The 24736-nt window shown below is 46.0% G+C and overlaps 1 protein-coding gene across 4 annotated transcripts in view; it reads left to right on the top strand.

The window, feature by feature from the left end:
* MTUS2 (microtubule associated scaffold protein 2) overlaps window positions 1-24736 on the top strand; it is a 537267-nt gene that overhangs the window by 164535 nt on the left and 347996 nt on the right. For all 4 annotated transcript variants that reach the window (XM_029936897.1, XM_029936898.1, XM_029936896.1 and 1 more), the window contains exons 2-3: window positions 8867-11311; window positions 19437-19677. In XM_029936897.1, coding sequence (XP_029792757.1) covers window positions 9110-11311; window positions 19437-19677 — 2443 coding nt within the window. In that variant the 5' untranslated portion in view covers window positions 8867-9109. The remainder of the gene's footprint in view (window positions 1-8866; window positions 11312-19436; window positions 19678-24736) is intronic.

Genomic DNA, 24736 nt, shown 5'->3' with positions numbered 1-24736 from the left:
CACCATGTGTACTTTGGATCATTTCTTGAGGTAGCCCTGAAAAGGAAATCAGACAAACACACAGGGAACAGAAGCATGCAAACACACAGACAAATCAAACAATCAAACCAAAAGGGAGAAATAAAAGGCGGGGGTGGGGGGAACACAGAAGAAGACAAAGGACAGTCTAAAAGCATAAAATCGGAAATCCTAGCTATAGATAAAGAGCAAGGTGGAGGCAGTGCTGATGGATGTGCATATAAAAAGAGGGAAGTGACCGGGGTGAGGAGGAATCGAAATTCAACATTGACAAGGCAGAGAGACTAAAAGGCTTAATTCAGAGAGAAAAAGAGGAGAATATGGTAGGAGGCGAAGAGAAAAAAATTAAGATAGTATTACCAAAAGAAACTATGTAGTCTAATTATTTCAGAGAGAGAGAGAAAGGAAAGTAGTGATGGAGGTGTAGAATATGCATCAAGAGAGTAGATTAAATGTGACTATTATGCAAACCAATGACCAGAATGCCCAGTTCAGTGGAGGGGAGAGTAAGAATGAGATAAGGGAAAATATATCTGAATAGCAGGAATTGATCTAGAGTTAATTATGGCCATGCATCAATGTTAGGCTTCCCCCAGGCTCTATCAAAAAAGAAAAAAAAGCAGCTCCCCAGCATGGATGGGCGTGGTTTGGTGTGGGCAGGTCTCGCCTCCACTGGGGGTCCTGCAGGCCCCTCCCTGAGGCCCCGCCTTGGTGGCTGTGGGGAGAAAAATGGCAGCACCTGAATCCCTTCTCTAAGCATTGCAACTCATTCTTTTGCGTCCGTGTGCCGCAGGCGTAGCCAAGGTGGGCCAAGTTGTATGTATTTCCCAAACCCCGCCTTGTTTGCAGCTCTTAGTCGCACACGTTAAAGATAAGGCCCGATATGTACTCCCGCAGGTGGGGCGGCTTCCTAGCCGGGATGGAGTAGGAGGAGTAGGGGTGCAGTTTCTCCTGGCGCCGCCTGGGGTTGGGGTGCCAGCCCAAGGAAAGCACCACAGCTAGAGAAAGAATCTCTCTCCGAACGCCTTGTGATTACAGATGGGATGATAGGATCCCTCTCTGTCCTGGGCCGAGGTTTTTCTCTTCTCTAGAGATAGTTTATAGCAGTTGCAGCCTCTCTTTCTCTTCCCCTCATCTCTCCGCGGCTCTGCACGGAGGGGGCTCCCTCCCCTCTGCACCTCTGGGTCCAGGCCCGTATTTATCTTCCCCAGTTCACAGTAACACACCTGTGAAGCTGTCTTCTTAGCGGACTCGGTCTGTTTTCCTTCCAGATTCTTGTGGTTCCATGTCTTATGGCTTCAGTCCTTCTTTGTTTGAGAGATGTGTGTGGGCAAAAAGTAGAATTCCTACTTCTCCACCATCTTGCCTCCAACCTCTCATGACCCGTGGAACTTTCTAAAGCAGACGGAAACATTGACTTTTATGTAAATATTTGCACGTATCTTCATATAAGATCTTACTAAATGTGGTTGTCACATGATGGACCCCAAATATATGATCCATAAAAATGTCAACAAAAATGTAAAATTTGGGATTTTGACTTTTTTGCCTTATTCATATATTTGCCTTATTTGCAGTGTCATTATAGATTGATTATATTTTGGGTTCGTATCATTTCTCTGTATGCTACAGTCTCAAAGGGTAATTTATCGCATGGTAAGAGTTGCAGCTGGAGTTGCTTTGGCAGATACATTTTATTAAGTTGGATGGAATTGCATTTGTATTCAAAGGCACTGCGCTTGAGCATTTCTGTGAAAATTCACACACTGACAAAGCATTCCACAGCAGAGCTGGCAGCGAAGGAAAGCTGTGGAACATTGTTTTTTAATTGTTTAAGACCCAGTCCTCTTTTTAATAACATGAAAATCCCCTAAGCCTTGTTTATTTTTTGAATTAAATATTATAACAAATATTAATCAAATGACCATGGTCAGAATGTATTTTTTTTGTTTTTACATCATCTCTGTTGAATATTCTGGTACAACCCTCCTGGGGCGAGGCTTCCTAATCAGCTGGGAAGGGCGCCTTTAGAATCTCCATGGTAAAAGACTAAAAAAAAGAAAAATGTAGAGCGTGTGCTGCACCAAAAGTGAAAGTGACACATACATTTGCCATTTTGAGCTCAAGTTGAAAGGAGATTGCTTCATTCCAAGTGCCTACTATGTGTAAAGTTCTGTTCCAGACACTGCATGGGAAACAGAAGTGTCTGAGCTGTTAGCCTACAACCTAGTGAGCTTATAGTTTAATAAAGAAATAAGACACACACATGTCAGTACAATAAAAATAGGACACAGATAACTGTAATCAGATGGCCCACTTAGCTATAATAAAGTAGGATGTACATAATTATAATTTAAAAAGCATGGGGTGCCTGGATGGCTCAGTGGTTAAGTGTCTGATTCTTGATTTCAGCACAGGTGATAATCTAATGGTTCATGAGATCAAGCCCCATGTTGGGCTCTACTCTGACAGTGTGGGGCCTGTTTGGGCTCTCTCTCTCTCCCTCTCTGTCTGCCCCTTGCCTGCCATGTTCTCTCTTTCTCTCTGTCTCTCAAAATAAATAAATAAACTTAAAAAATAAAATAAAAAACAAAAGGGATAGTTTAATAGTGCTAATGGAAAGATCTGGGGATTCGGGGCATGGAGAGACAATATCTAGCCCCTTCTCCACCTTTTCGGGAGGGAAGAGGGGAGAAAATTTAGGAAAGTCTTCATGGAGGAGGTAGCCTTTGAGATCAGAAGTTGAAGCTGTTGGGTAGCAGGTGCAATTTTGAGCAGAAGAGTGAGGGGGATTAAGTCTGGAAGCATAAATGGGCTCAGCATTCATCAGACCTTTAATGTCAGGCAGAGACGTTTGGCCTTCAACTGTCATTCAGCCAGGGTAGCTCACGATCGTGTTAGTAGTGGATGGCACAGAGGTGGTCGATCGACTGGGTTTCCCTTCATCTGAGAATGCCTTTCATGCTGTACTGGACAGAACAAACATGCAACCAAGAAATCGAAGTGCAAGATGAAAGAAGAGATCGTATTGGAGCATCTAGATGTTATCAGTCCACTTGCTGATTCAGAAACGTGTATGCATTCCACTGAAGGAGTTCTAGATGAGGCGGCCCCATCCTCAGAGCCTGCGAGCTGGGGAGAGCCGCAGCAGTGTGGTTGATGAAGACGGGCAAAGACATTTTGTGTGTCGGCAAGGGGATAATGTGGTGCTCATACTCCTTGCTAGTGAACCTGATGCTGAGCCCATGTTGGATTTTAGAAAGCCTTGGTGATTGTTGAATTATGAATACTGAGAAAAACAAACAGCGGTCCTTAGGAGAATGTTGGGTACTGTGTAGAACACACCAAGGAAGATAGCTTCATTTTCTTTCTTTACTTTCATTTTCTCTCTGCCTCTGTTGGTAGAGAGGCAGTTTTATAATTATCTCAGCAACTCATCTGACAAAAGTTTCTCCTCTTACGACGTTCTCATGGACAATGTGGGGACGCATGCAGCAGCTGCAGGGCCCAGAGGGTGGAGGGGTGCCTATGTGAATGTGCCCATGGAGTGCTGATCAGCAGATTAGAATCTGCTTTTTCTCCTGCCTTGTTTTGCTAACAAAACAGCGGAATGAATGATAATAAGGAAGGCACACTTACCTCTTCAAAGATGGTATTCAAATAGAAAGGATTGCAAATATTTTGGATGAAAAAATAAGGATAGGCCCAAAACAGTTTTAAATAGCATAGAACAATGCACCTAGAGCAACAAGATGAAACTCCAGAGGTACATTTTTATGGTCCTACCCAGGGATGCTAAAAGCCAGTTATAGATTTCTAGGCGTGAGTCCTTATAGTTTAGGAGTGACTCCTATAGGACTTTGGCATTTTAATGGATGATATGGAATCAACAGGGTGATTCCTGTATCCATGGAGAGGCCACTCTATTAGATCGTGCGGTTAGAGGTCTAAGTGAAGGGAAGTCTTGCTTTCACAGGACGCTGATGATGCACTGGGAGCTGGAGTACTGTGTGCAGTTTTATGCTGTTCAGGAGGGCTTTTAGGCTCCTTGGGGTATGGGCTTAGGTGGTGGGAGTTTCTTAGACTTGCTCCAGCAGTTGGGAGAATCTGAGTTCTTTCACAAAGAGAACAGGTTTGGGCAAGGAGCGGGGCATAGCAGGTCTTTAGATAGATCCGAAGGGTTGTTTCTGGTGGGAGAAGGCTTGTACCGTGCAGATCTCCACTCCAGGCTGGTTGGATGGTGGCCCTGCCCGGAGGGCTGCCAGGCTGCCAGGAAAGCTGGTAGATCTCCTGGGATTTTCACCTTAACACCAGGGGCAGTACTTGGAAGACTAGTAAGCATCAGATAGACCAGAAACCTATAAAATCTTTAAATTCCTTTTGGACCTAGGAGTGAAATAATGGCTGGTTTTTCCAAGATAAAATATCATTGACCTCTAAGGTCATCATTTATAGTAACATGTGAAGTACATGGAAATTGCATGCCTCACTCTGGGAAAATGGAGTTCACGTGTGGGCGTTTAACATGGTTGGCCGGCATATTTGTGTTTCTTGTTTAACCTTACAATCCTGTAGTAGGAGTCTGAGTTTGTATGATCATGTTTCATATCGGGAAAGGAGTGTTTATCTTAGTTGAGTGCCCTGGACTGAAATCCAGATCCTGAAAACAAAAACAAAAACTTTTGCTCATATTGACCCTGTGATTGACAGTGATTGATGTAATGGAGATCTAGGGGGAGGGGTAAAGCCTGGGCAAAAAGAGAAAGAGGAAACATTACCTGATGTACCACAGTCTGCCTTCTATGATTGAAGGGTCTTTTTTCCTTCTTTTTAAATGTTTATTTATTTATTTATTTTGAGAGAGAGAGAGAGAGCATGAGGGAGGGGCAGAGAGAGAGGGAGAGAATCTCCAGCAGACTCTGTGGAGCCTGATGTGTGGCTCGGTCTCGAGAACCATGAGATCATGACCTGAGCGGAAATCAAGAGTCAAATGCTTAACCGACTGAGCGTCCCAGGTGCCCCTGAAGGTTTTTAAACGCTTTTCTCTCGTTGTGTGAGCTTTCTCTCCTTGTTTGGTTTCTGGTTTTGCCTTTCTATTCTTGGTCTTACGATGGTGTCTTCTCCTTTGATTCTTCCTTTGTGATCTGTACAGTTTCACCAACAGTCACTTTTCCTTGTAAACCTTCCACTTTCTGCATGGATTTCACTGTCCTGTCTGTTTCTTCTCTGCCAGTTCTTGGCTGTGTGACCTTGGGAATGTTGTCCTCTCTGTGCTTCTGTTTCCTTACCCGGAGGGCAAGGAAAAAGCAAGGGGATATTAAGATCTATCTCTGGAGGCCATTACAAATATTAAATAGTTTAACTTAAAGATAAAGCAAAATTATAATTTAAAAGTTAAATTAAATTTTACAAATATGTAGTCCGGCTGAGAATAATACTTGGCCAGTAGGAGGTCCTAGCTTTCCATTCCCTTACCGATGAGTGGCATTTATTGCTTACTGACCAAGAAAAAGGTATTTATTATGTAATTCCTTAAAAATTAAAATACAGCTCTTTCTAGCCAAACACAGATTTGACACCTGTATGTCACTCTCTAACAATCACGGGTGGATTGCCATGTATGATACTCTGGTTTTGTCTGTCATTGTTGAGAATAATTCATTGCTTTCTTTCTCCCAGCCTTTGCAGTTCAAACCAGAGGGCTCTTGGCTTCATGCTTATAATTCTGTCCGCAGAGAATCAGAGGCACTCACGTTCTGTGGATGGCCCACATTTGTGGGATTTCTTGTTCTCCTTGGCTTTCTGGGACAACCTGCTTTCTGATCCGGAGAGCACAGTGTTCTTTTAAACTGCCGTCTTATTGGTTTGTCTACATGCTTTTTGTATCTGTGCCCGGAGGACATGTGTGTCTTCAAGGAAAACACATTTTAATTTGAATAAAGAAGGAAGGATGGATTCACTGAGAATCGTCTCTGTGTCAGGGAACCGAGGCTAGGATCAGAGCGTGAGCATCTTGGTGGGGCCTGCGGGCTGTATTGGGGTAATGCTGGACCCAGGGCACCGGTGCTTTATGGAAAACAGGCCTGGAAGAAAGCAGAGAGGGAGACGAGGAACGTGGGAGGTTGGGATGAGGGCAGAGGTGGGGTGGGGTGGGCAGAGGAAGACAGTGAGCACCACCTGAGAAGAACAGAAGAGCAGAATGCTGGCGAACGAGAGAGCCCGCACAAGTATGGGTGTGTGTGTTTGGGCAGCATTAGATGGACGTGGGGAAAGGAATGGCAAGACCACGATCAGGATGTTAGCGTGTCCTGGGGTGAGGGAGAAGGGGCAGATAAGACGCACAGAAACCCCAGCTTCCAGGAAATGATCCCATTTATGTAAAAAATACATGTGAATGTAATAGATGCAAAAGAAATAAAAGAGTTTTATCAGCTGAGGTTTGGGAGGGATGCTGCTGGGAGGTAGCCAAGTGCAGAGTTGGGAGGGGAGGGGGTGGGCTGGAGAGGAGCGTAGAGGTGGCTGCATATTACTGGTGATTGTTCTCAGGTTTTCATCGTGTCCTTCTGCGTAAGTAACATCCATCCAATGTCCGTGTGTGAGTGTACATAGGTGAATATATGTGTGCATGTGCACATTATCTTCCGGATAGATGAAATTGCGTAGGGGGCAGTGATGGAGACAAGCAGGTTGCTGTGTAACCTGTTTCAGCAGAAAATTAAGGACAGCCTTGTAGGTGTTGAGTCTGTGCATACTTGTGTGGACGAGGAGGAAGGGGTGAAAGGCTGTTAACCCTGCATCCCCACTGGGGGATTGGGGATGGCGCAGAATCTTGTTCCTTTTAAGCTCTCCCATTCTCCATGCCTAGTAAAACGCACTCACAGTAGTGGATACACGTTATCCTGGAACTGCAGGGTTTACTGATGATCTGTGAGTCTCCTAATAGAAATTTTAATACGGTATTAGATTTTAAGCTCTTTGAGGGTAGAAACAACATCGTCAATATGATCCCCATCATTCATTTATTCATTCATGTTACAAATATATGTTAAGTGCCTAATGCAAATGTGAGGTATTAAACAATAGTTTCTTTAGTGTCTGGCATATGTGAAGTTTTTTTTAAGTAAAAATGTAGGATGTTGTGAACATTCATCATAGAAGGACCTATTCTGTTTTAGTGGGTGAGGAAGGCTTCCTGGAGGAAGAGGTATTTGTGCTGCAAACTGAAGACTACAGAGGAGTTAGGTAATGTTGGGAGAAGAATCTGTATTCTGTGCAGATGGAAGAGCCTGTGCAAAGGCCCCAAGGCAGGAAAGAGGGAGCGCGGTAAAGCAGAGGGTGAGGGCAGCGTGCCTGCAGCAGGGGAGTAAGAGGCGGAGCAGTGCGGGGGAGGCCACAGCAGCGTGCAGGCCCCCAAGGCTCAGATACAATTCCTTCCAGCTTCTTATTTTGGCAATCTTCAAACCTATAGACCAGTAACTGGTTTGTAGAGCGGATCTCTTAGATTTTCAAATTATTGTCGTTGGCACATTTCTGTTTACTTCTCTTTTCAGAGTCTCCCTCTCTCTCTCTCTCTCTCCCTCTCTCTCTCTCTCTCTCTCACACACACACACACACACACACACATACACACTTTTGTCATTGCTGAACGATTGGAGAGTAAGTTACCATGTGTCATGTCAAAAAGCATATGTTTTGTTTTTTAATTTTAAAAAATTTTTATGTCTTTATTTTGAGAGAGACAGAGAGTGACTAGAGGGAGGGGCAGAGAGAGAGAGACACACACACAGGATCTGAAGCAGGCTTCACGTTCTGAGCTGTCAGCACAGAACCCGACGTGGGGCTCGAACCCATGAACTGTGAGATCATGACCTGAGCCGAAGCCGGACGCTTAACCGACTGAGCCCCCCAGGCGCCCCAGCATATCGTGTTTTAAAAGCATGTTTCTTCCAAGAACAAAACTGTCTCAGATATATTCACCATACTGCTATCCATCGAAGAAAGTTAACATTGACAAAATACCTTGGCCCAATATGCAACCCATTTTAAATGTCTAATTGTTCTAATAATGTCATTGGCTAACTTTTTTTTTTTTTTAATCCAAGATCTGATCAAGGACCATGCATTGTCTCTAATATCCATTGACATTTTCGGGACAGGTATAGGCCAGTCATTTTGTAAACTGTTCATGAATTTAAGTTTGCCTGAATACTTCCTTATGCTTAACTTCAAGTTGAACAGTTATAGCAGGAATACTACCTCAGTGTCGAGGCATTAGTGTTAAACTTGATCACTTGGTTAAGGCGGGGTCCGCCAGATAGCGTTGTTGTAAAGGTAAGGTTTTCCTTGTGTAAGAAAGAGAGTGATCTGGAGAATCGTCCTTTCACATTCTGTGCACATCCTACCCCCCAACAATCTTTCACCTGATGTTTTTAACAACCATTGGTGTCCTGCACCCAAGATAATTACCTTGTGTGATAACAACATGGTATCTTTTCTAACTGTGTGATTTTTCTCATGTTTGTTGGTATTATTCTATGAAGATGAGCTTTCGCTTCCCTTCCAGCCTTTAAATCAGTTATCAGTATGAACCTGTGGATTTTTAAATTTTGAATTTAAGGTTTAATATGTTTTATAATCCATTCCTAACATTAATCACTTTTATGCTTTAATTTCCCCATATTTGGCCAGCAGGCCCCCTATCAGAAAGGCTTTGGGGAAATTTATGGGATGAGCGAATGAATTAATAATATGAAAGTAATGAGTAAAGCTGTCTTTTCCATGCCTTTTCCTCCTGAGACTCTCTGTTTGTCAATGCCCATAACATGATTTTGGTTTTACATCTCTCTAGGTCTCGTGGACTGGTTGACTCTCATTCAGCAGGAACTTAACAGATAAGTCATCCTGCTGCATGTCAAGACAATTCGTGGGTTTAAAACTGCTCTGAAAATGATCCAAATAGTATTGCCACGTGACACTGTCAGGGGGCAACACGCAGCTTAAGAATTTCCTGCTAATCAAATAGCAGCTTGACGGAGGCACCTTCCCATTACGCAGGACTGCATGGCCGGCAGCCCCCACTGAAAGGTTGAAAATGAATGTCCCCGTGGCTCCAAAGAAATCATGTTATGCTCAGTTGCGGGACAACAGAAATGGGGTGAAAAATAATAACGAGAGTATCCTGAGTCTGGGAGATACAAATGCCAATCAAATCATGTTGGAGGTCCGTTCCTCTCATGGTGAGTCCGAGACGTGCGACCTGACAGGTGAAATTGGAAATGCAAATTCAAGGGAGCCAGAGAACAGTACCCACTTCAATAAGGAATTTCACCCACTTCAGGGCTTTGGGAAAGCACTGCTGCCTGGCCCCACCAGCCCGAAAGACTTTAAATTTCCTTCGACCGTCCATGGACGACTAAGTGAAGAGCACACGATGAAGAGAGGCCCAGATCTCCCCCAGATCCCTTGGACTATTCAGGGACCAAGTCTGTCAAGTTGGAGGAATGTCACGGCTGAGGCCAGTCCAGAGGTTTTGGCTAAAAGGGATGCAGAAGTTCCCCGGCAGGCTCCCAAGGAGAAGTTGGTCAAGACCTTTGACAGTGAGGAATTGAGAAGGCATTCTCTGGAGAGGACTGGCAGCTCTGCTCTTGTCGGGGACCTGTCCCTGAGGGAGAGCCTCACCTGGCAGTGCCCACGGCCCATGCCACTGGACGGCCCTGAAGCCCTGTGCCGTGAGACCGGCGGCGGGGAACAGCCACAGCAGGTGTCACCGGCCCCCTCTCCAGGGACAGCTTTTCTTCCAGCTGACAGTACCTCAGAGGGGAAGAGGGTGCCTCATCCTAAATCATCTACCTCAGCAACCATGGAGGCCACCCCCTCGGAGACCCAGGCAGAGGGACCCTGTGCCCCCAGAGTTAGCAGTGAGAGCACATCACGTTCTGCCCATCCGGAGCCTAGTCCGGATGCAGCTGCAGCCCTGAAGGGAACCCCGACTAAGCCAGAAGCACAGTTAGGTCAGGGCCAGGGAGAGCCCGAGCCCGAGCTGAAGGTGGGCCAGCCCAAGGCTGTGCAGCAGTTGAAGGCCACCCCCGTGGGCTGCATGGGAAGCCTGGAGGAAGTGGGTGCACTCCTTCTGCAAAGCAGGGAGCCTGCTGGGGAAGCACCGCAGGAAACAGCCACTGGTGCCCGCAGCCTGTCGCACAATGGTCTCCACCATGCTGGTGCAGGGAGAGGCAGGAGCGTGCAAGACAAGAGAGCTGTCAGCCTAGGTGAGGGAGGTGCTCTCCAGACCGCCCTTGCCCAGGGCCTTGCTTCCCTGGGAGCTGCAGAGAAGCAGCCCACTGGCCAAACTTCACCCAGTGCAGCTCGGAAGCTTGGCGACATGGCATCCATGGGCATTTTGTCCGGAGATGGCCAGGTTCCTTTCCCTGCTGACCATCCGCATGACAGCAGGCCCCCAGAGGTCAATGAGGAGACAGCCCTGGACAGAGCCAATGTGGACGGTGCTGCGGTTTGTACTTCACATCCATCTGTTGGAGAGGGTGACGCCGGAGTCCCCAAGCCCCTGGACCCTCGAAGCAGCAGCGCAGAAGTAATGGACAGCAAAGAGGTCACTGTATCCGTTGCAGAAAACAGGAACCTTCTAGAAAGCACAGATAAGACTGAAAGTCCCCCAGTGGGAGCAAGTGCTCCTCTCGGTGTCCCGGTGCCCCTGCATCCAGAGACAACTGTGAATGTGACCCACCAGCCTACACCACCTAGTAGTAGCAGTGTTCAGGACTCGGGCGCGTTGGGTGCGGTCGCCAGGCCCCCCTTGGCTGCCGTCCCCCCCACCGATAGTGCGCGGTTGTTGAACACCCCCCCGAAAGTGCCTGACAAGAGCCCCGAGCTTGTCCTCCCACATTCCAAAGGCACCCCGTCCTCCCAGGACGGAATGGAGAAGCAGCAGGTGGAGAAAACGGAAGAAAGGACGGAGCCCAAGCCCATCGCTCTGCCCAAGCCCAAGCACGTGAGGCCCAAGATCATCACCTACATCAGGAGGAGCCCTCAGGCCCTCGGCCAGGTGGACACCTCGCTGGTCCCCGTGGGGCTTCCTTACGCTGCGCCCCCGTGCACCGTGCCCCTCCCCAAAGAGGAGAAGGCAGCGGGGAGCGACCTGAAGCCCTCTGCCAACCTGTATGAGAAATTCAAGCCGGACTTGCAGAAGCCGCGGGTCTTCAGTTCAGGGTTGATGGTGTCAGGGATCAAGCCCCCGGGCCACCATTTCGGTCCGATGAGTGAAAAGTTTTTGCAGGAGGTAAGACACTGTCATTATGACATGATCTGTAAGTCGAACATCATGACGTTTATTGTTTTCAATATGAATTGTGGAGATAGAACATGCTTTCTTAGCAGATCACAGATTTTGACGGATACATTTGTACAGAAATGGATGTTTTTACCTAGTGGAGCTTGTAGATAAATGGGCATTTTTTAAAAGTGTATTTATTTTGAGAGATGGAAAGAGGCAGAGAGAGGAGGAGAGAGAGAGGAGTCTAAGCAGACTCCACAGAACCTGTCAGCCCAGAGTCCCATGCAAGGCTTGAACTCATGGGCTGTGAAATCATGACCTGAGTTGATGCCAAGAGCCAGACACTTAACCAACTGAGCCACCCAGGTGCCCTGCAGACAAATGAGCATTTTGACCTGAAGAATTTGATGATGTAGGAAATATAGCTAACATCTAAGGAGACTTATTTAAATTACAGTCTGCATAATACATGTGAGGTCAGGTAACTATGCATTTAAATTGGCTTCCATGTTTAAATAAGTGAGCATAAGTGAGTGTTTTTATAAGCTAGATCAATGGGGGGAAAAATCCAAAATAAATATATTGTTCAAATTGGTCTGACTTCATCCTCACAGGGGGATTATTTTTCTTATGAGAGGATCTCATATTCATACATGTGAAAAACACAGAGTAACAAATAATGCATTAGGCATGGGCTCTTTATCTTGAAATAAAATAATAATTACAAGTAATATTTAGTTGAGCACCTACTATGCCTTAAGCTCACATAGCATAATGTTTAATCCTTACCAATCTTCACTAATCCTTCTAATGATTTTATGAAGGTTGGGATTAGAGTTTTTATCATTGTGTAGATGAAGAAACAGATTTGGAAGGCTTTGTGTGACTCAGCTAAAGCCACAGAGCAAGGACAGTGCTAAGATGCTCATCTGCACCTCCCCACCTCCCCCAAGGTTCTTCACTGTGCTGCCCTTTTTGTTTCTGGGTGCTGTGGTAAGTTTCCTCCCAGGGCTCAGAAAGTAGATTTGTCTCCTGAAACAATTTCCTCATGGCAGCCAGAGTGATCAGTCAAGAGGAGAGCCAGACCAGATCACTCCGCTCCCTCCCACCCATCAGGTCTGCCTGGGCCGCTCAGAACGCAGGATAAAGCGTGTAGGCTGGCTCAGCTTTTAGGATGTACTCAGTCTGGCTTGATAACCTCCCCCAATCTCCTTTCCCTCCTCTGCCCACCCCCCTTTCCCTCTGCTGCCTCAGGGCCTTTGCACCTCCTTCTTCTTGGAGTGTTCTTCTACCCGATACCTGAATGGGTCTCTCCTTTACTTTCTGTCTCTGTTCAAAGGTCACTTCATTGCACAGATGCCTCGCTTTCCCTGAGAGCCCTCTCTCTGATTTATTTATCTTGGTGCTTATCTCCATTTGGTATAAGTACTTTTTTGTTTTTGGTTCATCAACTAGAATGTAAAATCCACAAGAGCTGAGACTTTCTATCTCTGTTCCCTGCTGGGTTCCCAGACTTTAGAACAGTGTTGACATAGATATTTGATCAGAAAATGTTGAATGAGAGCTGAATTATGAACTCCTATCTGTTGGATCCCGACAAAAGTCAGCCAAAGCTTCTTAGAGACAGGAAGGCTGAGTCCAGCGTTGGACCTCAGGGTGATGGACTGTTTTGACATACTTCCAGAATGGCGCAGCAGAAGGTGTCAGCGTCGGCACAGCAAATCAGGTGAATGGATTCTAAGCAGCAAGTCTTGGCCAAGGTTAGCACTGACCAGATGCCCCGGCAAGCTGACCGTCTGTCCTGCCCCGCCCCGGGGCAGGCTGTTGGCTTCAGATCACATGACTGGCTCAGTGGCTCTGGACTCTGGGCCTGCCAGAGAGGCTTCCCAGCTCCCTTCTCTACAGAGAGAGTACTGACCGGAGAGTTCAGGGGCCCCTTCTTTTTGGCAGGGGGCTATTTCACTGCGCACGGCTTCATGCTGTCCTGTTTTAAGTGGGCCTCTCAAATGGAGGCCTGCAGGGAGAGCATGTTCTGGCCAAGGACTTTAAGAGCCAGGCCCTCGGCAGTGGCCTCTAACAGTTAACAGACTGCCACTCTGGTCTTAGACATCAGCCTCCGAGCTGGTTAACGAGTCTTGCTCAGAATTCTAAAATCTTACCCACCTGGGCCTCCAAGGCTCCGATCAGGCTCTGACCTCGGGCTCCTTGCTGAAGCGTGCATGCCCCTTGCGAGGGCCTTAAAAGACGGCCATCTGCCCCTCCCCAGGGCTGCGGTGCCAGAGCTGGTTGGATAACCGAAGACCCTCCTTCTCACAGAATCCCTGCAGAAGTAACCCCTTGTGTGAGACCCTGCCTTTAAATCCCGCCCTTAAATCTGGGGGACGGTGATGGGAGGGACCCGTTGCCCACCGGCTTCTGTGGCCACTGGGATGACCCCCCTATCAGCGGGGTTGGGGTCACCTGTACCTTCCTATAAGCTGTGTCCACGTGATTGCTAAGTTCTTCATTTGTACTGTTTCTTCAATTAAGTAATATTTTGGAGGGAGAGGGCTCCAAATAAAAGATCCCCTAGAATTTTCTCTGCGAAAACACATCCGTGAGAGAAATTTTACTTGTAGACATGGGCAAACATCCTGTTACGGTCTGTAGTTGTTTCTCTGTGACTCTTATTAATTCTGGTTTTCTGTATTTCTTTTCTGTATTGATTCTGTTCCTTCCATAAAATGTAAATAATTTCTAAATTAGATGCAGTTTTCGCTCCAAATATTTTTTCTGTTCTTGATCCTGTAGAAGCCACCCTGAGTCTCAAGGAAACGGGATAGTGTGGGTGTTTGTGTGGTGTTGGTAGTTAAGGGGTTTGGAGAGACCCCACTGGTAGGGGGACAGCACTGCCCCTCGGCACCACCAGCCACTCTGCCTGAGGACTGTGTCCTTTCTTCAGGCTGTAAGACAGAGCAGAGCAGCCTCAGGGGTTGCACTGGGCTAATTTCTGCCTTAGTCTTCTCACCAATAGACTGGCTTTTGACCTTTGCTCCTAGAGCTGTGACTTGATGTCCCTGTCGCCAGTGGGTGCAACCCAGCGGGTCCCCCTCCTGTGTTCAGGCTTGGTGCAGGGAGGCCCCACAGTCACCCCCTCTGCCCTTGTGTCCCACCTTGCCACAGGATGGCTTTAGCCTGTCCCCAGGGAAAGAACAATTTCTGACCCATTGCAACGGAAGTATTTTTCAGTTGTAGAAGCCATATATCTACCCCCCCCCCCCAGGATTTTATTTAAATTTAAGTTAGTTAACATAGAATGCACTATTGGTCTCAAGAGTAGAATTTAGGGATTCATCACTTACATACAACACCCAGTGCTCATCCCAAGTGCCCTCCCTAGTGCCCGTCACCTGTCTAGCCCATCCCCCCACCCAGCACCCCTCCAGCAACCCACGGTTTGTTCTCTGTATTTCAGAGTCTTTTACTGTTTGTCTCTCTGTCTTTATCTTACGTTTCCTTCCCTTCCTGTATGTTCATCTGTTTTGTTTCTTAAATTTCACATGAGTGAAATCATATGGTATTTGTCTTTCTCTGACTGACTTGTTTCACTTCGCATAATACACTCTAGCTCCATCCATGTTGTTGCAAATTGCAAGATTTCATTCTTTCTGGTGGCTGAGTAGTATTCCATTATATGTATATATATACCACATCTTCTTTATCCATTCATCAGTTGATGGACATTTGGGCCCTTTCCATAATTAACTATTGATCATAGTGCTGCTATAAACATTGGGATGCATGTGTCCTTTTGAATCAGTATTTTTGTATCTTTGAATAAATACCTAGTAGTACAATTGCTGGGTCGTAGGGTAGTTCTATTTTTAATTTTTTGAGACTCCACACTGTTTTCCAGACGAAGTGCACCATTTTGCATTCCCACCAACAGGGCAAGAGGGACCCCCTTTCTTCATATCCTTGCCAACGTCTGTTGTTTCCTGACTTGTTAATTTTAGCCATTCTGACAGGTGTGAGGTGGTATCTCAGTGTGGTTTTGATTTGTATTTCCCTGATGGTGAGTGATGGGTATTTTTCATGTACCTGTTAGCCATCTGGATGTCTTCTTTGAAGAAATGTCTGTTCATGTTGTCTGCCATTTCTTAACAGGATTATTTGCTTTTTGGTTGTTGAGTTTGAGAAGTTCTTTATATATTTTGGATACTAACCCTTTATCAGATATGTCATTTGCAAATATCTTCTCCCATTTCATAAGCTGTCTTTTAGGTTTTTTTGCCATGCAGGAGCTTTTTATCTTGATGAGGTCCTAATAGTTCATTTTTACTTTTGTTTCCCCTGCCTCCGTTGACATGTCTAGAAGAAGTTGCTATGGCTGAGGTCAAACAGGTTACTGCCTATTTCCTCCTCTAGGACACTGATGGTTTCCTTTCTTACATTTAGATCTTTCATCCATTTTGAATTTATTTTGTGTATAATGTTTCATTTTTCTGCATGTCTCAGTCTGGTTTTTTCCAGCACCATTTGAAGAAGGTACTGTCTTTTTTCCATTGGTTATACTTTCCTGCTTTGTTGAAGATGAGTTGGCCATATAGTTGTGGGTCCATTTCTGCATTTTCTATTCTGTTTCATTGATCTATGTGTCTGTTTTTTGTGTTCGTACCAGACTGTCTTGATGACTACAGCTTTGTAATATTACTTGAAATCCGAAATTATGATGCCTCCCACTATGCTTTTCTTTTTCAACATTACGTTGGCTATTCAAGGTCTTTTCTGGTTCCATACAAAGTTTAGAATCATGTATCTTTTTAATAAAATGAAAAAGGGTTAACTGTACAAACCCAACGACCTCAGACTCTTTCATCGTTATTGACAGATTCCTGCTGGTTAGACAGCATCAGTAGACATGGAGAAGTCAAGAATAAGGGCTCTCCTGAGACAGGGCATCTCTTTTTGGATGTCTGGAACAATATAGACTTTTATTTTTTATTATGTTTTTAATTAATAGTTTAGTGCCAAGTTGTTTTTCATATAACACCCAGTGTTCTTCCCCACAAGTGCCCTCCTCCATGCCCATTACCCCCTTCCCCTTTCCCCTTCCCTCTTCAGCCCTAGTTTGTTTTCAGTATTCAAGAGTCTCTCATGATTTCCCTCCCTTCCTCTCCTTAACTTTCTTTCCCCTCCTTTCCCCTTCCCATGGTCCCTTGTTAGGTCTCTCCTGTTAGACCTATGAGTGCAAACATATGGTACCTGTCCTTCTCTGCCTGACTTATTTCACTTAGCATGACTCCCTCTAGGTCCATCCATTTTGCTACAAATGGCCAGATTTCATTCTTTCTCATTGCCGTATAGTACTCCATTGTATATATATACCACATCTTCTTGATCCACTCATCAGGTGATGGACATTTAGGCTCTTTCCATGATTTGGCTATTGTTGACAGTGCCACTATGAACATTGGGGTACATGTGCCCCTATGTATCAGCACTTCTGTATCCCTTGGGTAGATCCCTAGCAGTGCTATTGCTGGGTCATAGGGGAGTTCTAGCAATAGTTTTTTGAGGAGCCTCCACACTGTTTTCCAGAGCAACTGTACCAGTTTACATTCCCACCAACATAACACAGACTTTTAGAGCTTCCAGAAGCAGCTTCGAAGATCATCTTGGATCTGGTGGTGCCAGGATGATAAAATATGCTTACTTGTGTACACTGTTTTCTACTTTCACTGATCCTAAGGACTCTAGGGCACGTCTTGCTACTGACGCCTTGGAGGAACTCTTTTAATTTTTGGTGTAAGAAGGTGGAAGGAAAGGAGCAAGGGTGAGAAGATGGGGCGAGGTAGTGAGTTTGCAATATACAGATGTATGATCAGGGCTGATTTCTCTTCCTACTCCTGTAATACAGGTATGTATGTATGTATCATGTAACTATCTATCCAGACTTGAAGGAATTTCTGTATGCAGTTGTGGAAACTGGGAAGGCCAGAGTATGCAGGGTGGGCCAGCAGACTGGAGACCTGGGGAAGAGCTGACACTGCAGTTCAGTTCCAAAGGCCGTCTGCTGGTAGAATTCTCTCTTCTTTAAGCGAGGTCTGTGTTTTGCCATCAAGGCCTTCAACTGATTAGGTGAGGCCCACCCACATGCTGAAGAATAATCTGCTTTATTCAAGGTTTACTGATTTTAATGTTGATCTCACCTTTTAGATACCTTCAGAGAAACATGTAGGGTAATCTATGACCAAATATCTGGGTACTGTGCCTAGCCAAGTTGTCAAGATTAGCCATCACAAGTCTTTTCCCTGTTGCTATCCCAGGGGCTTCTTGACATTTGCCCAGTGTTGGCTCAGACCAGACCAACTCACTGAGAACAGGACAGGGCAAATATGCAAAGGGGCAGCTTAGTAAGAATTTAACTTGTTTGTGTACCTTGATTGCTTTTAGGAGTTTAAAATATTACAAGGATATTTTAGTTTGCTTTCAAAATTATTTCCCTAAAAATACTCAATTAGAGAAGAAGAAATAAAACCATGTGGAGTTAAGTTCTACATGTTCATGACTGTGCAGTGACACATGTTCTGTTCTGTCAAATAAGATGAAAGAGGGGCGCCTGGGGGGCTCAGTCGGTTAAGCGTCCGACTTCAGCTCAGGTCATGATTTCATGGTTCGTGGGTTTGAACCCCACATTAGGCTCTGTGCTGACAGCTCGGAGCTTGGAGCCTGCTTCAGATTCTGTATTTCCATCTCTCTTTGCCCCTCCCCTGCTTGTGCTCTGTCTCTATCTTTCTCTCTCTCAAAATAGAAAAGAAACAAGTGTGAAGGTTTTTTTAAATAGATTTCTTTGTTTTTATCAAAAATACAAAAGTTAGGCATAGTTTTCACCTTAACAAATTTGTTAAATCTTAGCAGAGACAAACTACCCAACAAAGTGACAGGCATTGAAGTCATTGAAATCATTAAGGCCATTTTTGAGTGACAGCACGAGGGGTTTTGAGCCCTGAAAACTTTCCAGTTTCAGAAAACTGAGTAATTACTGAGATCAGCATATTGCAATCCTGACAGATGTGGGTTAGAAATCATTTCTTCGTGAGAGCACCTGCTAGAAACAAAGAGCAGCGGCACCAGACTTTTAGAAACTACAATGAAAAAATCGCAGAAATAAAAGTATAATAGAAAAGCTACGGGACGCCTGACCGGCTCAGTCAGTTAAGCATCCAACTTCGGCTCGGGTCATGATCTCACAGTTCGTGAGTTTGAGCCCCACCTCAGGCTCACTGCTGTCAGCCCAGAGCCCACTTCAGAATCTCTGTCCCCCATCTTGTGCTTGGTCCCCCTCCCCCCAACAAAAAAACCTAGGTAAGAACGGAAACATGATTCCTTTAATGAATCAATATTTATCGCCTTGAGCTCCATACTAGACACCATTCTAGGTGCTAGCCTTCAACAGTCAGCGAGACTGCCCTGGAACTTCCACTCTAGTGAAACTTGTCACACGTGCCTGGACACCCTACTAGGAAGGACATAGGCGGTGATTCACAGTCTCTTGATTTTAATAACGTAAACAGACTGTAGAGGCCTGAAAACACACTTTTGCATCAGCTGCTCTATTCTTCCAGCCTTTTCTCCTGCATTAAGAATGCATATGTTACTTCCTAAGCAACCCAGTAAAGCCAGTACATAAGTTGGTAAAGTTCACCTGCTTATGTTAAGAGTAGGCTAACCGTAAACATTGTGCCTATTCTCCTTAGGAATAATGAAGCTTCGTAATTCTGTGAACATTTGCTAAACTCTTTCCCTGCTTCCTTGAGATTATGTTTTTAAAGATGGGCTACTCGCACAGATTCTGTTGGTTTTGTAGCAGTCAAATTTAAAAATCTTATACAGTGAGTTCTTTTTCTTCCCCCGGTGGAATTTGGATTCATAGCGTGTTAGAGCCGGAAGGGACCTGAGAGGTCATCCAGTTGTGTTGTCCACTTAGAGGTGAGGAGCCTGGGGCCCCGAGAGGGTGCGTGGTTCGTGGCGGGCAGCTCAGTACTACCAGAGTGGCCAGGGGTGGAGCCTTGGTCTCCTGCCCACATTCCACACTCATCCAACAATGTGCGTGCCGTTCTCTGACGAAGCTTCTGGTCATTTACTGTAGGTTACAGAGCGCCCTGGAAAAGAGGAATTTTGCACTCCATCCTACACGCATTATGAAGTCCCTCCAACCTTCTATCGATCGGCCATGCTCCTTAAGCCTCAGTTGGGATTGGGCGCCATGTCCCGTTTACCATCTGCAAAGAGCAGGATCCTGATCGCGAGCCAGAGGTCCTCAGCGAGTGCCATCCACCCGCCGGGCCCCATCGCGGCAGCTGCCGGCCTCTACAGTCCAGATTCGGCAGGTGAGCCGTCCAGCAGTCACTGCTTTTTCCTGCTGCGTGATTAAATAGGAATGATATAAAATGGCAGTAACTGTCTACGAGATGAATGCTTCTTACCCTTTGAGAGGCGCCTTCTTCTGTTCTTCCGTCTGTCCATACAGATGTTCGTCAAGACTCCTCTATCTGCCACCTTCGTGTTCCATGCTACCTTGAAAATGATGGCCTTGGGGAGCCTGGGTGGCTCACTCAGTTGAACGTCTGACTTCGGCTCAGGTCATAATCTCCCAGGCTGTGGGTTCGAGCCCTGCATTGGGCTCTGTGCTGACAGATAGCTCAGAGCCTGGAACCTGCTCCATTTTCTGTGTTCCCTCTCTCTCTGCCCCTACCCCACTTGTGCTCTCTTTCTCTCTGTCTCAATAATAAATAAACCTAAAAAAAATTAAAAGAAAAGAAAAGAAAATGGTGGCCTTTGCAACCACCCCCTCACTTCTTGTAATTTCTCCTTTCCCTAGTAGATCTTGTAGACCAGGAGTTTTTCTGCAAGGGGCCACACAGTACATGTTTTAGGCTCTCTGAGCCGTGGTGGTCTGTGTTGTAACTACTCGGCAGGAAACAGCAGCCCCTGACTGCACCTCCGTGAATGAGCGTAGCCGGGTTCCAGTACAGCTTAATTCACAAAACCAGGGTCAGCCCTAGTTTGCCAGGGAGACCTGCCTCCAGCCCAGTGCTGACCGCACCCCCTCATCTGTCCGCAAGCCTGGACGGCCCGCAAGTGCCGCCTGCCCCAGCCCTGCCCTTCTGCCCGCAGCAGCTGGCCCGCGCCCACCCCCCTCAAGCCTCTGCTGCCACTTGCGTGCTGTCACCGTGCATCTGCTCGTGCGGCTGCCTCTAGTTTTGTGTATTATTTTATTAATTGTGTGACCTTGTGAAACATTTTGAACATAGAAAAACAGAGAAACGGAATGAATAATACTCCCATATTTTTAGCACCCAGCCAGAGTTACTACGATGGAGTTTGTTTTCTGTGGTTTTTTTCTTCCAGTGTGATTTTTTTCTGTGTGTTTTCCAATAGTTGAAATGATACCGAATGTGACTTTTGTTTCTTTCTACTGATATCAGATTGTGGGCATTTCCTAGGCCATCGGTGCTTCAGCAATGTTTCGATGGCAGCGTGCTATTCTGTTTTGTCCATCTATCCATGTATTCAACAAGTCTTGGGTGCTTATAATGTGCAAGATGTTGTGAATTTAGAATCGCACCAGCGAACAAATCAGAGGGTTCCTGCCTTTATGCGTCCTACAGTCTAATGGGTGAAATAGACCAAAAAACCAAAAAAAGCACAAAATAAATACATGACTGTAAGTGTGAAAGCAAGGAAATTACACCCAGAAGAATTACATGGGTGGACTGAGGCGCTTGAGGGACAGCCTCTTTGAAGAAGTGGGAAGAGTAGGTGATGGTGGGAAGAATTTCAGAATGTATTTCACCATTGTCCAACTCCTGGTGGTTGAGTTCTGCTCACTTAGAGCTGTTTTTAGTAATGTTGTGATTTGAATCTTTGTGTATACTTTTGTGTCTTCCTTCCTGTCATTTTCTTAGGATAGATCATTTGAAGTGTAATGATTGGATAAAAGCATATCCAAACATTTTTTTTTAAGGCCAAGGAACTTTCTAGAACACTTGAGACAATTATTTTCAAATACTGATGTTTCTTGGAAGTGATTCCTCTGGCCATTCCCTTGCCAGTATTGAGTGTTACCAGCACGGCGCCTCCTCCTAGCATTATTACTGCATTTCTTTTATTACCAGTGGAAGGGAACATTTTTTAAGCCTATTTTCCTTTGTATTACTTTATGAATCATCATTTACTCAGGTAATTATCAGTATTATAATTTTTAAGTAGCTTTTCTTAATCGTTTTTGTTTTTTTTTTACAAACACCTGTCTAATGTTTGATGGTTCTCATGATACGTGGATATTGTGATGGGACTGTTATTATCAGAGCTGCTGCAAGTTGATTATGTGGTTCAGTGCCTCACTCAGGACTTATTACTGAGGGACTGTTCCATGTCAGCACTGTTCCAGGGCTGGGGGGGAGCAGGGCCAACAGACAAAAATCCCTGCCCCTGTGGAACTTGTGCTTTAGAATGGGGGCAGCCATTTTTCTTTAAAGAAGCAGATAACTTACGTGGTCTGTTGGGAGAAATAGCTAGTATTGAAGGAAATGACACTTTAGAGAAGGGGAATAGGAGGCATGTGCAGGAAGAAGGGGGGTTACAGTTTTCAGCGGGGTAGTTGGAAAGGGCCTCCCTGAGAAGATTCCCAAACCCTTAAACCAGTCCCCAGAGGAGGTGAGGGAAGGAACCACGTCCAGGCAGAGGGAGGAGCCTGTGTGCAGGCCTAGTGGCAGCAAGGCCAGGAGGCTAGAGTGGAGTGAGTAGGAGAGGAGGGAAGTGAGGTGGTTGGTGCTGTGGGGGGAGGGGGCATTGGCGGGGGGGGGGGGGGGGGGGGGGGGGGGGGGGGGGGGGGGGGGGGGGGGGGGGGGGGGGGGGGGGGGGGGGGGGGGGGGGGGGGGGGGGGGGGGGGGGGGGGGGGGGGGGGGGGGGGGGGGGGGGGGGGGGCGATGCTTGAGGCCTGAGAGCCATCGTAAGGATCCGATGCTTACTTACCCTGAGTGAGAAAACCATTGGAGGGGTTGCGGCCAAGGCAGCCTGGTCTGTTTTGAGGACACAGGATCTCTCACACTGTACAAGGACAGAGGGGGAAGCAGGGGGCGTGGACAAGAGGTGGCACAGTGATCCAGGCAGTGACCGGACTCAGTGAGAAGGTGGAGCACAAACAGGGCTCTGGATGACTGCCCCTGGGAGGTTAGAGAGAAAGTGCAGTGGACCGAGTCGCCCTTCAGGGAGGGACTGACTGCGGTGTGGAGGGGAGAGAGGAGCTGATTGGGGCATGTTGTGGTTGAAATGCCTTTAGCCATCCTACGGGATAAAGCATCACATCTGGGAGGCCCGAGTTGAGAGGGCAGGACTGGCCGGAGACACGAGTGTCCGTCTGCCAGTGGAAGGATGGCGTGCAGAGCCGCGGTGCCCCCTCCCCGGGCCACCGTTCTCTCTGGCACCATCTCACCTTCCCCTTCCCCAGTAACTCAGACATTTGATGTGGATTTGAATTATGCGCTTTGAAATAGCATAATCTAACCCATGTTAATAGTTTTATTTCATGCACAAAATTTGGAAAAACTTAAAAGTACTAAAAAATAAACAGAGTTGAGATTTATTGAACAATAGTCAAGTTTTGAGTAACGAAAGGTCTTTAGGAAAATATCGCTTACATAAAAATACAACTACCCAGCAGAAGCAGGCCATTGGAGTTCCTTCTGAGGATGACTTACTTGTGTTCACATATTTGTGAACTTCTCCCACCTGCTAGTCTTAATTTAAAGAGATGAGTGTCGACGTGGGTCATCATTAGGGACCCAGCAAAGCCTTATGACAACGTTGAGTGTTACTCCTTTGGGACACTGAAAATGTGAAATCCTCTTAGTGCTGTTGGGCGGATCGCCCGGCAGAGGCTCAGGGACAGACAATAAGTTCTTACTCCAGAGCTTTTGAGGGATGACTGTGTTCCCACTGGCCCCTGGGCCTCGGAGCCGCGCCAGTGGCCCTTCGCTTGGCCTGCCTGGCTTATTCTAGGCAACAGTCCCTCTCCCTTCTTGGACAAGTTACCAGAACCTGCTCTGGCAATATGCCTAATTCTTTTCTTTCTTCCCCCCCACCCCCAACGTTTATTTATTTTTGAGAGACGGAGACACAGATAGCGAATGGGAGAGGGGCAGAGAGAGAGGGAGACACAGAATCTGAAGCAGGCTCAGGCTCTGAGCTGTCAGCACAGAACATGACGCGGGACTCAAACTTATAAATCACAAGATCATGACCTGAGCCGAAGTTGGATGCTTAACCAACTGAGCCACCCAGAGTCCCCCATTTATTTCTTTTCTGTCTGCAAAAATGCTTCCATCTTTCTTCATGTTTTCCTGGGAGATTTTCCCTTTCTCATCAAATGCAATCTTTTTTTTTTTTTTTAATTTCATGAAGGTCTATTAAACGCAGAACCAAAGTCATTATCCAGTAAAAAACTACTAATAGTGTCTCTTAACTTGAGAGTGAGGAGGGCTTACCTTTCAGACTCTCCCAGGAAATGAAGGGAAGTATCTACATACCGTCTTTCTGGAGTAAAAAGGACAAAGAAAAGCCAGACAGCTAGGATTCCAGATTAAAGCAGTCTGAATGCTCACTCCTGTCCTGCCTTCCTGCTGACCACCTCGTGAGGAGTCTCTGGTTTGTTCCTTCACTGCAAGGAGGCCTCCAGTCGGGGGGAGTGCGGCCCACCCAAGACGACAGTTCACGCAGTGTGGAGGAAAAGAAAACTTACTCATTTGTTCAGTAATCCCTGGTTGCACATTTACTCCGTGTTATCCCAAATCACCAAAGTAAACATGGACAGATCTGACTACGTTAAAATTGACTTCTGGGATGCCTTCTGGGTGGCTCAGTCGGTTGAGCGACTGACTCTTGATTTTGGCTCAGGTCATGATCTCACAGTTTGTGAGTTCAAGCCCTACATCAGGCTCTGTGCTGACAGTGCAGAGCCTACTTGGGATTCTCTCTCTCTTTCTTTCCCTAAAAATAAGTATATAAACTTAAAAAAATAGACTTCTTTGTTTTGAAGTGCTCAACTAAATCAGGAAGGAAAACATTAAGATTCCAACAGACTAACCATGAAAGATCATCAACAATTAGTTTACAAACAAGAAAATATAACTGATAATTTTTATGAGTCAAAAGATCCCAAACAGGTAATTCTAAAATTCAAAAACCAATGAGAGCAAAAGGTTTTCATTCATTTGATGGCACTGCCTGACTGTAATCATTGTGAATATTTGTATGGTCATGGGAATGTCCATGCTTCTTGCTGCAGCAGTGTTAATGGGGTTAAGGGGTGCTGCCAGAGGGCCGTATAACACGTGCTGTCCCCACCTCGAGTTAGGTGTGATTGTTATGTTTGTATTAAAAGTGAAG

The sequence above is a fragment of the Suricata suricatta genome, chromosome 4 (genome assembly GCF_006229205.1).
Source record: "Suricata suricatta isolate VVHF042 chromosome 4, meerkat_22Aug2017_6uvM2_HiC, whole genome shotgun sequence".
Classification (NCBI taxonomy): Eukaryota; Metazoa; Chordata; class Mammalia; order Carnivora; family Herpestidae; genus Suricata; species Suricata suricatta.
The sequence above is the reverse complement of the archived record's forward strand: the minus strand, read 5'-3'. Positions and strand labels throughout refer to the sequence as shown.